The sequence below is a fragment of the Crocuta crocuta genome, unplaced genomic scaffold (genome assembly GCF_008692635.1).
Source record: "Crocuta crocuta isolate KB4526 unplaced genomic scaffold, BGI_CrCroc_1.0 scaffold186, whole genome shotgun sequence".
NCBI classification, from domain to species: Eukaryota; Metazoa; Chordata; class Mammalia; order Carnivora; family Hyaenidae; genus Crocuta; species Crocuta crocuta.
In genome coordinates, this window is record NW_027551569.1 from 993,842 (window position 1) to 1,006,532 (window position 12,691).

General features: G+C 42.7%; 1 protein-coding gene across 3 annotated transcripts in view; it reads left to right on the forward strand.

Annotated features, from left to right (window-relative positions):
• Positions 1 to 1,978: 1,978 nt before the first annotated feature.
• STON2 (stonin 2) overlaps positions 1,979 to 12,691 on the forward strand; it is a 116,878-nt gene continuing 106,165 nt past the window's right edge. For all 3 annotated transcript variants that reach the window (XM_077750808.1, XM_077750809.1, XM_077750810.1), the window contains exons 1-2: positions 1,979 to 2,066; positions 4,149 to 4,433. In XM_077750808.1, the coding sequence (XP_077606934.1) occupies positions 1,979 to 2,066; positions 4,149 to 4,433 (373 nt within the window). The remainder of the gene's footprint in view (positions 2,067 to 4,148; positions 4,434 to 12,691) is intronic.

Genomic DNA, 12,691 nt, shown 5'->3' on the forward strand with positions numbered 1-12,691 from the left:
CCTGGCAGATGGGGAGTTCCACTGATTGTTTCATTATGGTTCCATTGTAATTGATGTAAAGTGCTTTAGTTGGGTGATAGTCTGAGTATATTCCAGTACTATTTTTGTGGCTGTGACCCAAAGATCAGAGTGTTTTGGCACCAGAAGACCTAGGTTTAAGGGTGTCATTGATAGCTTGGTGCATCTAACACACCTGCTTGTTGTGGCCTCTAGTTGATCATTCAGTGGGTGGGATCTTATCATGGAGGAAAAAAAGGGTCCACTTGTCACTGTCCTGGGATGTGTGAAGTCTTCCACTTGGAATCCTGGAGGAAATCTCTTAGGGCACCAAACAAGGGCCTGGAAACAATGAAAGTGTTGGATAAATCACTCCTCTCACCCCAAATTTCTTCATTTGTAAAGGAATTATAGTTACATGTCTCACTCAACTAAAATGGTTATCAAATCAAATGAGGTATGGTATGAAAATATGTTTCTGAAAATTATAAATGTCTGCAAGCAGTTATTTTTAGGGAGTATTGTACAGCAAAACTGTTTTAGTTACCAAAAAAGGCAAAAACTATTACATATTTCTATTCAGATTAAGCCCAGCATAGATGATTTACAGCAGATAATAATCTACACTAAAATTTCCACAACATGTTCTTTTTATTATACACCAGTCACAAGACTATGACTTAAATTGTTCTAGACTAAAATCAATATTGTGAGCATTTCATTAATAAGAGCTGATAGTGTTCAGGGCAGGTGGTAGCTCTTTTGTGGAAACACATTAATTTTGCATTAATTCAGATTTTATTAATTTATTATAAGAGCAAGAGCTAGGTTCAAGTTGTAAATGGACATTAATAGTACAAACAGAGTTGTAAGTCTATTAAGTATCCTATATACATAGAACGTAGTTGCAGTGGGAGTAAAGGCTAGGCTTTTATGTGCTATTTCATAGTAGATCGAAAATGGGCTAGATTGAAAATATGTTTCTTTAACTCACATTTTTCACTAAAGCAAATATTCCCTCCCCCTTTACTCCAAATGAAAAAGATGACTCCATTTCTGTTTTTCTTGATTGGCAAACCGTGCTTGGAGGTTCCATCTGGAGGTGGTTGGGTTTCTGCCAAGAATTTAAATCAGGCTTGCAAAAAGCTACCTGCCTAAGGCAAGAAACTGCACTGACTTAATAGGAAAGAACAAGCTTTTATTTAGCCGTCTGGTAAAAGAAAGTGAAAGTACTTTGAAAAGTTTTAATTTTTGTTTTACCATAATGGTATTATATTATAAATAGAACTATTTCCAAAATATAATAATTGGGGAAATTTGGGAATCTGATTATTAAAATTTGCATGATTATTTACAAGTCTGATGTGAAGTCATGTACAGAGATCTTGATGCTAAAGGCAGATACAGTAAAATCTTGGATTGTGAGTAACTTGTTCTGCGAGTGTTCTGCAAGGCAAGGAAACATTTCTAATAAATTTTAACTTGATAAACAAGTGATTTAATACAAGTAGTATGTGATGCCAAACATCACATGATCACATCTGAGCCAATGGTTCTTGAATTTCACTTTGATAGACAAGTTCTTTGGATTACAACCATGTTTCTGGAACAAATTATACTCTCAAACCAAGGTTTTACTTGTACAAGAAGTGGGGACAATACAGGGCAGAGAGAAGGAATACAAGTTGCAAACTCCCCAGACCCCCCTGTGGGCGATGTTGAAAACCCTGGACCTGTGTGGATTGGATATAAGGTGATCGTTGTCCTTTTTAACTTTTATTATTTTTTAAAACAGATTTCTTCTTGGCAGAGTAGCCAAAGACAAGAAGGGGCCAATCTACCTGTGTTCTGCGTGCTGCTCTGTACAAAACCCTCATAACAGCTGAGGCCCAAGTCCCGCGTGCCACCAAACCCCACCCCAGACATTACTCTGGGGTCTACCTGAGGCTGTCAGTGTGAAGATGACCAGTGCCTTCCTAGCATGACGACCTTGGACCATGTGATTGCTACCCACCAGTCAGAGTGGGTCTCCTTCAACGAGGAATCGCTCTTCCCTGTCCCTTCTGAGGGTAAGGAGCACTTTCATTTCTTAAGTGAAAAGATTAGCAAAGATCCATACTGTTTACAATGACTTCTACTTGATCATTCTTTGTGGGGGGACCTTAATAATGTGAAAACGAGCTAGTGTATCACCTTCCTGAGGTACATATTCTCCCACTTAGAAGCCTGGGGGAAGCACTTTAGGAACCTTAGAGTCCCAAACAAAAGGGGCTGGAAACAGCAAAAGTGTTGGCTGCTTTCTTCCAAGGAGCATAAACTTCGTGTTTACAAACTACTTTATATTTGGCCTTTTAAGATGTTACTTCCAGCAGCAATTTGGATTTCCTCAGTTTCTAAAGCATAGTTGTGGAGAGTGACAGGCGCTAGAACCAGATTGCTTGGGCTCAAATCCTGGCTCTGTCACAAATAAGTGACGTGCCCTTGGGTAGATTGTTTATTTAACCTCTCTGAGCAGTAAGTTTATCTGAGCAGTAGGGGTAATCACAGTTGCTTCCTCAGGGTGGCTGTGAGGGTTAAGTGAATTAATATATGGAAAGGACTTAGACCAGCGCCTGGCACATGGAGAGAACTCAGTTAATTGTCATTCATGATCATGAGAAAGATGGCTAAATGACTTCCAGGGAACTGGTGCTCAGGGATGAAGGTCAAGGTAGGGGTCAGGAGATATTTGCAGAGCCTTATCAGCTGATTCTGTTCCACTGAAGCTACTGCCACCAACTGCTATCAGCCCAGCTTCACTTATGGTGTCTGGAAAGTGTGAGTGTACAGGTGTGCTCTCCAGGATGGGGCCATGTGGCTCTGGAGCCTTTGAAATGCAGTGAGTCTGAATTGAAATATATTTGAAGTATTGGGGTGCCTGGGTGGCTCAGTCGGTTAAGCATCCGACTTCGGTTCAGGTCATGATCTCAGGGTTCGTGGGTTGGAGCCCCGCGTCGGGCTCTGTGCTAACAGCTAGCTCAGAGCCTGCAGCCTGCTTCAGATTCTGTGTGTCTCTCTCTCTCTGACCCTCCCCTGCTCACACTCTCTCTCTCTCTCTCAGAAATAAATTTTAAAAAACATTAAAAAATTAAAAAAATATATATTTGAAGTATAAAATACCCACAGTGAATGTCAAAGACCTAGTGAAAGTAAAATATTTCTTTAATAACTTCTACATTAACGACATGTTAGAATTGTACATTTTCAATGTACAGAGTTGAATTTTATATTAGTAAGAGTAGTTAACCTCTCTTTTTACTTTTTTTTAATGTGGCTACTAAAATATTTAAAATTACATATGTGGTTCACCTTTTCTTTCTGTTGGGCTGCACAAGTCTAAAGGGTTTGGTTATATGCAGATGGACTAGTTTGTCTGGCTAATGATGAGAGAAAAAAGTTTTATATTCTTTGATTTTTAGAAATCTTTACGATTTTTATATCGTAAAGCTTGACTACTTTTGGTACACAGTTGATAAACTTTAACACATGTATAGATTTGTATAACCACCACCACAATTAGGACATAGTTCTCTTTAAGAAAAAAAATGTTTTTGAAGACTGTTGAGTGTTCCTGGACCAATAAAGTGCTAGAAAGCTAGGGGAGGAGCCTCTGGGCTGCATTTAGCTGGTCCTGGTACAGAGTTTGCACCTGGCGGTCTGTAGACAGGTGGAGTTTGGACTGCACAGAGGTTAAAGTTGGAATGTGAATGTGTTCAGTCCAGACAGATGCTTTCTTGTTCAGCCTAAGTCTCTACCAGTCCCTGTTGCCTTTTGCCTTTCTCATTTGACTCAGTTTGGCCTCTGTAAACATTTTTGTTTGTGCCCAGGATGCACTGGAATAGGCATGGGGTCAGAATAGTGAGTGAGACTTCCAGTCTTACTCAGTCTCAGCCTGCCTGGGTACCGACTGGGGACATGCAGAGGTTATCCTTTGTACACATTATTAGGAAACACTCCTTGGGCATAGAGACAGATGGGCACAGCTCTTTCTTCACCCTCACCCACCGGAATTGTGCTCACCCCTTACCTCTCCTTGGTTTTTCCTCCACAAGACAGTTTTGAATAGTGGCCTCGCTCACACGATTGATGGCAGGGTCTGGCTTCTGTTTCAGGGGACACTGAAGAGCACCTCCCAGGACCATCTTCTTACTCAGACCGGTCTGAGAGCTCCTCCGGGGAGAACCATGTGGTTCATGGAGGCTCTCAGGAACTTTCCCACTCGGAGCAGGATGACTCCTCTGAAAAGTTGGGCCTCATCTCTGAAGCGGCCTCCCCTCCTGGGAGCCCCAAGCAGCCGCCACCCGACCTGGCCTCGGCCATCAGCAACTGGGTTCAGTTTGAAGATGACACACCCTGGGCCAGCACGTCACCACCTCATAAGGAAACAAGAGAGACAGGTGGGAGGCTGCGAAGGGTTCTGACTTCAGTCTGTGCCCACGGGGGAGAGGTCTGTGGGGCTGCCAGGATTCTGTACCAGAGCCCGCGGGCCCCGGCTGTGCCGGAGAGCTGGCAGAGGCCTCATCTGGCTTAACTACAGCTAGTTTTTGTTAACAAAGCATATGGAAGGATTTATGTGTTCCAGGCCATTTCTAGCTTTGTACACTCGTCCCTGGCTGTTAACTTGTCTTTGGAAGTATGAATATTTATCTATCTATTAGGTATTGGAATTATACCTACTCAGCACCTAAATTATAAGCTCCTTATGAGCAGAAGTGGATGTCTCTCAATGCATGGACCACCATCAGTTTCTAATAGAGTCACTAGTAAAAATGGATATCCTTGTGTCCCAGGCCTTTTGAATCTAAATCTTCAGGGGTCAGGACTGCCGTTAATGATCATTCTCTTATTTTGTGGCATTTAAACAGCCAAGGCTGCACTGGGGGCTTCGTGAAGCCACAGGAGTTGTTAGTCCCCGCCCTGGTGACTGGTTGCTTATTTGCTTGTATACCAAAGCATACCGGCACTGATCGGATGACCTTTGTGACTATCTTCGTTTTCTATTTGCTGCATAACAAATTACCGTAAACTTAGTGGTTTAAACAACGTAACTTTATTATCTTACATTTCTGTAATTCTGAAGTCCAAATGGGTGTCACTAATTCAAGATGTTGGCAAGGCTACATTCTTTCCAGGGGACTCTAGAGAAGAATCTGTGTCCTTGCCCTTTCTAGCTTTTGGATGCTGCCCACATCCCTTGGCACGTGGCACCTTCCTCTGTCTCCACAGCCAGCAGTGTCGCAGCTCTCTGTGCCTTTCTCCTGTAGTCACATTTCTCACTGCCTGACTTCTGCCCACCTCTCCAACTTTAAAGGACCCTGTGACTACATTGGACTCACCAGGATAACCCAGGTTCTGGGGATATCTTTGGAGGGGGGTGCATTATGTTGCTTACCATAGAGACCTACTAGAAAAAAGCATGGTTGATATTTTTATCAGTGGCTTAAATGTTTTGCTAGTTTTAATTTTTAAAAACAATTCTTTTTGTTTTCAAACATGTTTTCAGCACCAAGGAAACAATTGTAAGAAAACATGAGACATAATTCCACTATATAATAAGCACTTCCATTTTTATATAACAGTTTTCATGTTGTGTATACTTTTTCACATTTAAACATCAGATTTCTCAGTGAATCATTGGTGAGTGAGCCATGACACTCAGAGCAGCAGGGATGAAATGACAGGTCTATAGAGCAGAGATCTGCAGGAGGAAATCCTAACCAGACTGGCAGAGTCAGAGCAGAGGATCCAGGCAGACATGGGGAATGGAGGGTGTGAGAGCCTATGACGGGCGAGAACTAGCCAGTCAGGGAACTCAGCAAACCTCACTATGGCTGAGTGTGGAGAGCTTGGAGGAGAGGGGTCCTGATAATGGATGAGCAGGGGGTGGAGTTAAACATGCAAGGTGTTTTCAAGTCCAGGACTAGGATCTCTCTCTTTGTTTTTTTTTTTTTTTTTTTTTTTTTTTTTTTTTTTTATACTTTATTTTACTGTTGTATTGTGTTTAAAAATAATTTAAAAGCCAAAGTTAAAAAATGATTCACAATGCAATTAAGAGTTAATTAAGAATAAATTAACATGGGATGCTTGGGTGGCTCAGTTAGTTAAGCCTCTGACTCTTGACTGGGGCTCAGGTCATGATCTCATGGTTTATGGATTTGAGCCCCACATGGGGCTTGTCACTGATAGCATGGATTCTCTCCTTCTCCCTCTGCCCCTTCCCCACATGCATGTGAGTATGCTCTCTCTCTCTCTCTACCCCACCCCCAATAAATAAACTTAAAAAAAAAAAAGAGTTCTATAAATTAAAAAAAAGAAAGAAAGAAAAAAGAAATGACAGGTCCAGACAGGCTTCCCAGGCTCGCTGGTAGGAGGAAGTAACCTCTGCTGAACACTTAATGCTGGCAAAACAGTGGGCTGATTAAGCACTTATGCATGTGGGGAAGAGTTGAATCAGTACAGAAGTATGTTCCTTATTTTTTTTTTAATTTTTTTAATGTTTTATTTATTTCTAGGAGAGAGAGAGACAGCGTGGGCAGGGGAGGGTCAGAGAGAGAGGGAGTCACAGACTCTGAAAGAGTCTCCAGGTTCTGAGCTGGCAGCACAGAGCCCGACACGGGGCTCGAACCCAGGAACTGCGAGATCATGACCTAAGCAAAAGTCGGACGCTTAACCGACTAAGCCACCCAGGCGCCCCTGTTCCTTATTTTTAATAAGATATATGCATCCGACTAAGCCACCTAGGCGCCCCTGGTCCTTATTTTTAATAAGATATATGTACTGAGTACTATTTTTTTGGGCACCATGCTCAGTGCTTTGGGTACGTCATCTTGTGTACCTCTTACAGCAATCATGTGAGAAAAGCACTAATATTATAGTTACCTTGGACATGAGGAGACTGAGACAGATAGTGGTTCCAGAATTTGCCCAAGGTTGTGTGCTGGCAAGTGGCAGGAGAGAGCTTCAAAACCAGGCAGGCTGGCCCCAGGATCTTGGAACAGTCCAAGGACACACCATGACCTATTTGCCTCCATCTTCCTGCTGCTCCTGCTATGGTTTCCTCTGCTCCCTCATTCCTGTGAGGCTAGGGAATTGAGGATAGGTGCAATGCTGTTTCTCTACTCACTTGCCCAAAAAATGGCCCTGCTTTCAGGTTGTTGACTGTATTCATGGCATTCAGATTTGTTCATGCTTTGTTCATACCTTACCTTTAGCCTCAAAGATTTCTTGGTGGTTTAGAATTATGTCTATGATGGTTGCATAGATGGTCAATTTGCTTCAACTCTTCACTAATTATTTTTGCAAAACTAACTCTGGGGTTAGTCATAATTACATTGCCTCCATCTGACTGAGGATCTTAGCTTGCCATTGATAGTGCTTTTGACATACTGTTAAAACCTTATCCTTTAACGCAGTTCTCAAAGTGTGGTTTGTAGATCCCTGGGATTGCCCAAAAGTCTCTCAAAGTGTCCTTGGGGTCAAATTATTTTCATAACAATTCTAAGATTGCCTTTTTCACTGCATTGGAATTTGAATTGACAGTATAAAAGTAATGGTGAGTAAAACTTCTGGCCACCATGTACCAGAACCGCCAGATCATGATGTAAGCGAAAGTCGGATGCTTAACCAACTAAGCCACCCAGGCGCCCCCACATATGAAGATTTAACTCAGCCGTATATGGGGTGGAGCTCTCTGCGTTAGGGGGAGCCTGTAGACTGGTTTCATGGCAGACTTGAAGCTCAGTGTGTGGGTAAGAAGCAGGAATAAACCGTGTTTAGAGCCAGCCCCAAAAACTACCTCAGGCAGTATTCTAGGGACCCAAGAACCACGTGTTGAGCATCAGAGTGGTAAAGAAAATGGTAATAAATCCAAGGCTCCAATTCCAGCTCTCCTGCCAATACTCAGCCTTGACCCATCAATATCTCTTTTACCCAAACCAGCCTCATCCATGTACACTAATTCCCTCGTGGGTTTCCTCACACAGATTGGGCCTGACAACAAAGTGGAGTGGTTGGTAGAGCTAAGGCCCCATGATGAGGAGAAAGGAGACTTTCCCCCTCTCAACACAGATAATGTAGATCTCTCCCAAGATAGACAGTTCCATTCTGACAGCTGTTGGGCAGCTCAGATTTGAATTTAAATCCAAAGGTTTGAGTACTTGTGCAATGTCAATAATATCCCATTCGTAACTGCAGGCATTACAACAAAATAACGCAGATGTGGCAGCAAGCATCCTCATAGCGATAGAGACAGTCTGAAGTTTCTCACAATCACTGCTGCCTGCTCTATTCTTTTGGTAATACTCAATTTGGTAATACTCAGCTAAATAATGGCCCCCAAAGACATCAGGCCGCACTCCCTGGAACCTGAAAATGTTATCTTATTTGAAGAAAGGATCTTTACAGATGTGATTAAGTTAAGGATTTTTGGGAGCACCTGGGTGGCTCAGTCAGTTAATCGTCTGAGTTGGGCTCAGGTCATGATCTCAGGCTTCGTGAGTTCCAGCCCTCCATCGGACTCTGTGCTGACAGTGTGGAGCCTGCTTGGGATTCTCTCTCTTGCTCTCTCTCTCTCTCTCTTGCTCTCTCTCTCTCTCTCTCTCTCTGCTGCTCCTCATTCTCAAAATAAATAACTTAAAAAGTTAGGGATTTTGATAGAGAGATAATCCTAGATTATCTGGGTGGGTCCTAAATGCAATCAAATGTATCTCTTTTAAAAGGGAGGCAGAGGGAGATTTTGCCCACACAAAGAGGCAATGCAAAGACAGAACAGAAGGAGGTTTGAAGATGCCGGCCTTGAAGAGTGGAGTCATGAAGCCACAGCCAAGGGATGCTGGCAGCCGGGAAGCCTGAAGAGGCAAGGAATGTGTTCTCCCCCAGAGCCTCTGGAGGGAGTGCTTGCCAGGCAGGATCTTGATTTCCACCTAGTGATTTTTGACTTCGGAGTTCTCTTGTTTTAAACCACCAAGTTTGTTAGAGCAGCCACAGTTAACTAATGCACCAAATGTCCAAAATCCTAAAGTGGAGCCATTTGCAGAAGGCTGAAAGTGTGTCTGTCTGGGCTGGGGGAGCATCTGTAATAATGCAGGCCATTTATTCAGCAGATGTGTTAGCCAGTATATTTTACTTCCAAAGTTGACAGCCTGTTAGAATTTATTCATTGAGTCACCAGATATTTATTAAGCACCTCCTCTCTGTAGTTGTCCTAGGTGCAGATATTCAGATACAAAGCTGAGTAACCTGAGTGCTCAGAATTTAACAGAAGCCCATTGAGCTTCATCCTGGGTCCTCTAGTATGAAGCCAGAGCCAGCCTGTGCTTCCGTGACTTCCCCATCTGCCTCCGGTTGGCCATCTTTCAACCACTGCATGTCTTAAAAAAAAAAAAAAGTTTTCTACTTCATGGTGGCTAAAACTTTGAGGCTACTTGGAGAATGCAAAGGAAGAAGTGGATGTTGGGAGAATTGCTTGCCTAAAAGTCTCATTTATTGCAGGCCTGTCTGTCATCTCTTCCTGGGAAGGATCAAAGTTAGAAGTTAAAGCATTTCCCCTTATTTATCAGTTGACTGTGGGTCATTTCCCCTTACTTATCAGTTATTTATCAGTTGACTGTGGGTCTTCTCCAGAGATTTTGTTCAGTTTTGCCCTAGGTCAGTGGTGCCCACGTGTAGAAAACTATGTGTTGGCTGAGTGGCCAACCACTACAAAATGAGTGGCCATCTGGTTCTTTTCGGTTTAATCTGATGATATAGAAATGGTATGTCCACCGATTTCTCATTTATCCACTTTTAAAAAATGCTTCTCTTAGGTTATTCATTTCCAACAAGCAGACACTGGACCTGTTTCCCGCTTTGGCTCTCTGTATCAGGTGAACTTTTTTTAGTATGGGCAATACGTGCATGAAATGTAGAGAAGCTTGCTGTGCTGTATCTGTTGGGAGCCTGTTGGTGAACTGTGGAATAGGTGCGCTCAGTGCACACAGAGGGTGAAGTGCAGACAGAAATAACGGAAGTGTGAGGAAACTGTTTATGGCTTCAGCCATTTTCTCATTCACATTAGTATCACCAGAGCAAACCGATGCTCATTCCTAGAATGTAGGTGCAGTTTTTCTGTTTTTTCCCCATTTTATTCCCATATCCTGTTTGCTTCTGTCACATGCTTATCACTTTCTGATTGGACAGCTCTGTGTCAGGAGAAAGGGAGAAAGGGAAAAATGTTTACTCCTCAAAATTTCTTTGGCCTGGAAGAATTAAATTGACATGAGACAGGGGCTCCTGGGTGGCTCAGTTGTTGAGCATCTGACTCTTGATTTCAGCTCAAGTCGTGATCTCAGACACCTGAGATGGAGCCCTGATTCAGGGTCTGTGCGGAGTGTGGAGTCTGCTTGAGATTCTCTCTTTCTCTCTCTTTCTCTCTCCATCCCCTCGTCCCTCCCCCATCTCTCTGTCTTAAAAAAAATGACATAAGAGGTTAATGGAAAATAAAATAATTTTGTGCTACATACACAAGAGGCTCATAGACTGGTAAAATGAGATATATATGCCATCCTGGGCTGAGGAATGGGATAGGACCTGATGCTTCAAAGAGGAGGAGGGCGATTCACAGGATGGTAAGAAGAGCAGATGTTTAATAATTAGATGTCTGCCCTGCCATGTAGACAGGTCACTCAGATAAAATTTATCTCTGGTAATAACTCTTATTCTGGGAAAGATATTCCATTTGTTCATTTTATTTTTTTTTTAATGTTTATTTTAAAAAGAGATAGCATGCACATGTGTGGGCGAGGGGGCAGAGAGAGAAGGAGACAGAGGCTCCGAAGTGGGCCCTCACTGACAGCAGAGAGCCCGACATGGGGCTCGAACACATGAAGCACGAGATCATGACCTGAGCCAGAGCCAGACACTTAACTGACTGAGCCACTCAGGCAGCTCTCCATTTAGCTTCTTCTAGGTGATGAAGGGAGGGGCAGATGTTTTTCTTGAGCCTTCAGGGTCTCAGTTGACTTTATCTCAAAATAGTCCACATGTCAAAGTGGCACATTTGAGGAGACTTGTTCTGAATCCCCTTAGCCCCATTTCATGCAATCTCTTTGTGAATATTTTTTCATGAGACAACCATGATCTTAAACTTTTTTTTTTAATGCTTTATTTATTTCTGAGAGAGAGAGACAGCATGAACAGGGGAGGGCCAGAGAGAGAGGGAGACACAGAATCTGAAGCAGGCTCCAGGCTCTGAGCTGTCAGCACAGAGCCCGACATGGGGCTCGAACCCATGAACCGTGAGATCATGACCTGAGCTGAAGTTGGACGCTTAACCGACGAAGCCACCCAGGTGCCCCAAGACAACCATGACCTTGACTGAAAAGGAATAGGGAAGATGAGAAATGAGGATACACGGAACTAATTGATGCTGTTGCTAGTCTGGATTTCGGGAAGCAAACAGTGAAGCCTTACTTAGCCAGCTGTGCCATGCCTTCATGCGCAGGCTGGCAAGGACTCGTTGGGAAAGACAGTGTCCATGTGTGCACATGGAGTAGTTAGGAGGAGAAATGTTATCTGGGATTCTACTTTCCCATCCCCCAGCTCCTGTTCCTCCACTGTCCATAGGCAGATAAAGAGCAAAAGACAAAAGACTTTATCTTTTAAGTTGTGCCACCTACGAATAAACCAAGGGAGCATTGCATTTCAGCCTGGAATGGGACTGTACTGTTTGCCCAAATAAAAATGCCAGGAGGCTGTAGGCACCGTAGATTAAACACAAGGAGACCATCATTAGTGGTAAATCTCTTATTTTTGTGACATGTAATTGTCAGAAGCTGCATGGGGGAACTATAAAAAGCCAGTGAGTTGTTACTCCCCACCTTGGTGACCTGGCTACTTATTTTATCATGCCCTGCAGCATACCAAGGTGATTGGATAACAGAGGAGCAACAGCTGATGGGGAAGACAACTCCAGAATTGCTTTAAATCCATTGTGGGGGACAACTTTGTTTTTGACTTCAACTGATACAGGATTTGAAATGATTGAGTGCCATCCTGGTTGGTCTGGGGAAAAGGAGACACACATGATGTCTCTCATAAAAATATGAATAAAATCAATTAATTGAATGACGAAGCCTTTTTGTATCCAAATATATAAGAAAGATTGCTGGCATCAACTCTTTGGACCTGAGGATGCTGGAGTGAGGGAGGAGCATATAAAGTCAGGCTCCTTTTGTAAGTGTTGTTTCCTCCATTAAAACCGCTGAAATTTGGTGGAGACCAAATATGGAATTCATATTTCTTTGACTTAACAGGACCACTTTGGCTCAGGCCATGTTGATAAATATTCTCTTTCAATGATTTTTATTAGAATCTTAACTGCCAAATACTTAAACTTAGGACTTAAAGTAGCCACCAGAATACTGTTCTCATCTTGAGTGTGAAAGTGCCATAGGATCCATCTGGGTTACCCGGTAAAAAGTGTCAAGCCATTTAAACGAAAACTTGCTTTGTGAACCCAGAACCTTAATGCATAGATATTCTGCTAAACCTTTAAAACATCAACAGCACACAGCAGATCCAAAGTGTTAAATAAGAAAAAACAAAAACAAAAAAACACAACAAACTTCTGGTGAATCTGTTCAAATCAAAATTGAATCTTTATATAGTTCTCTAAAGA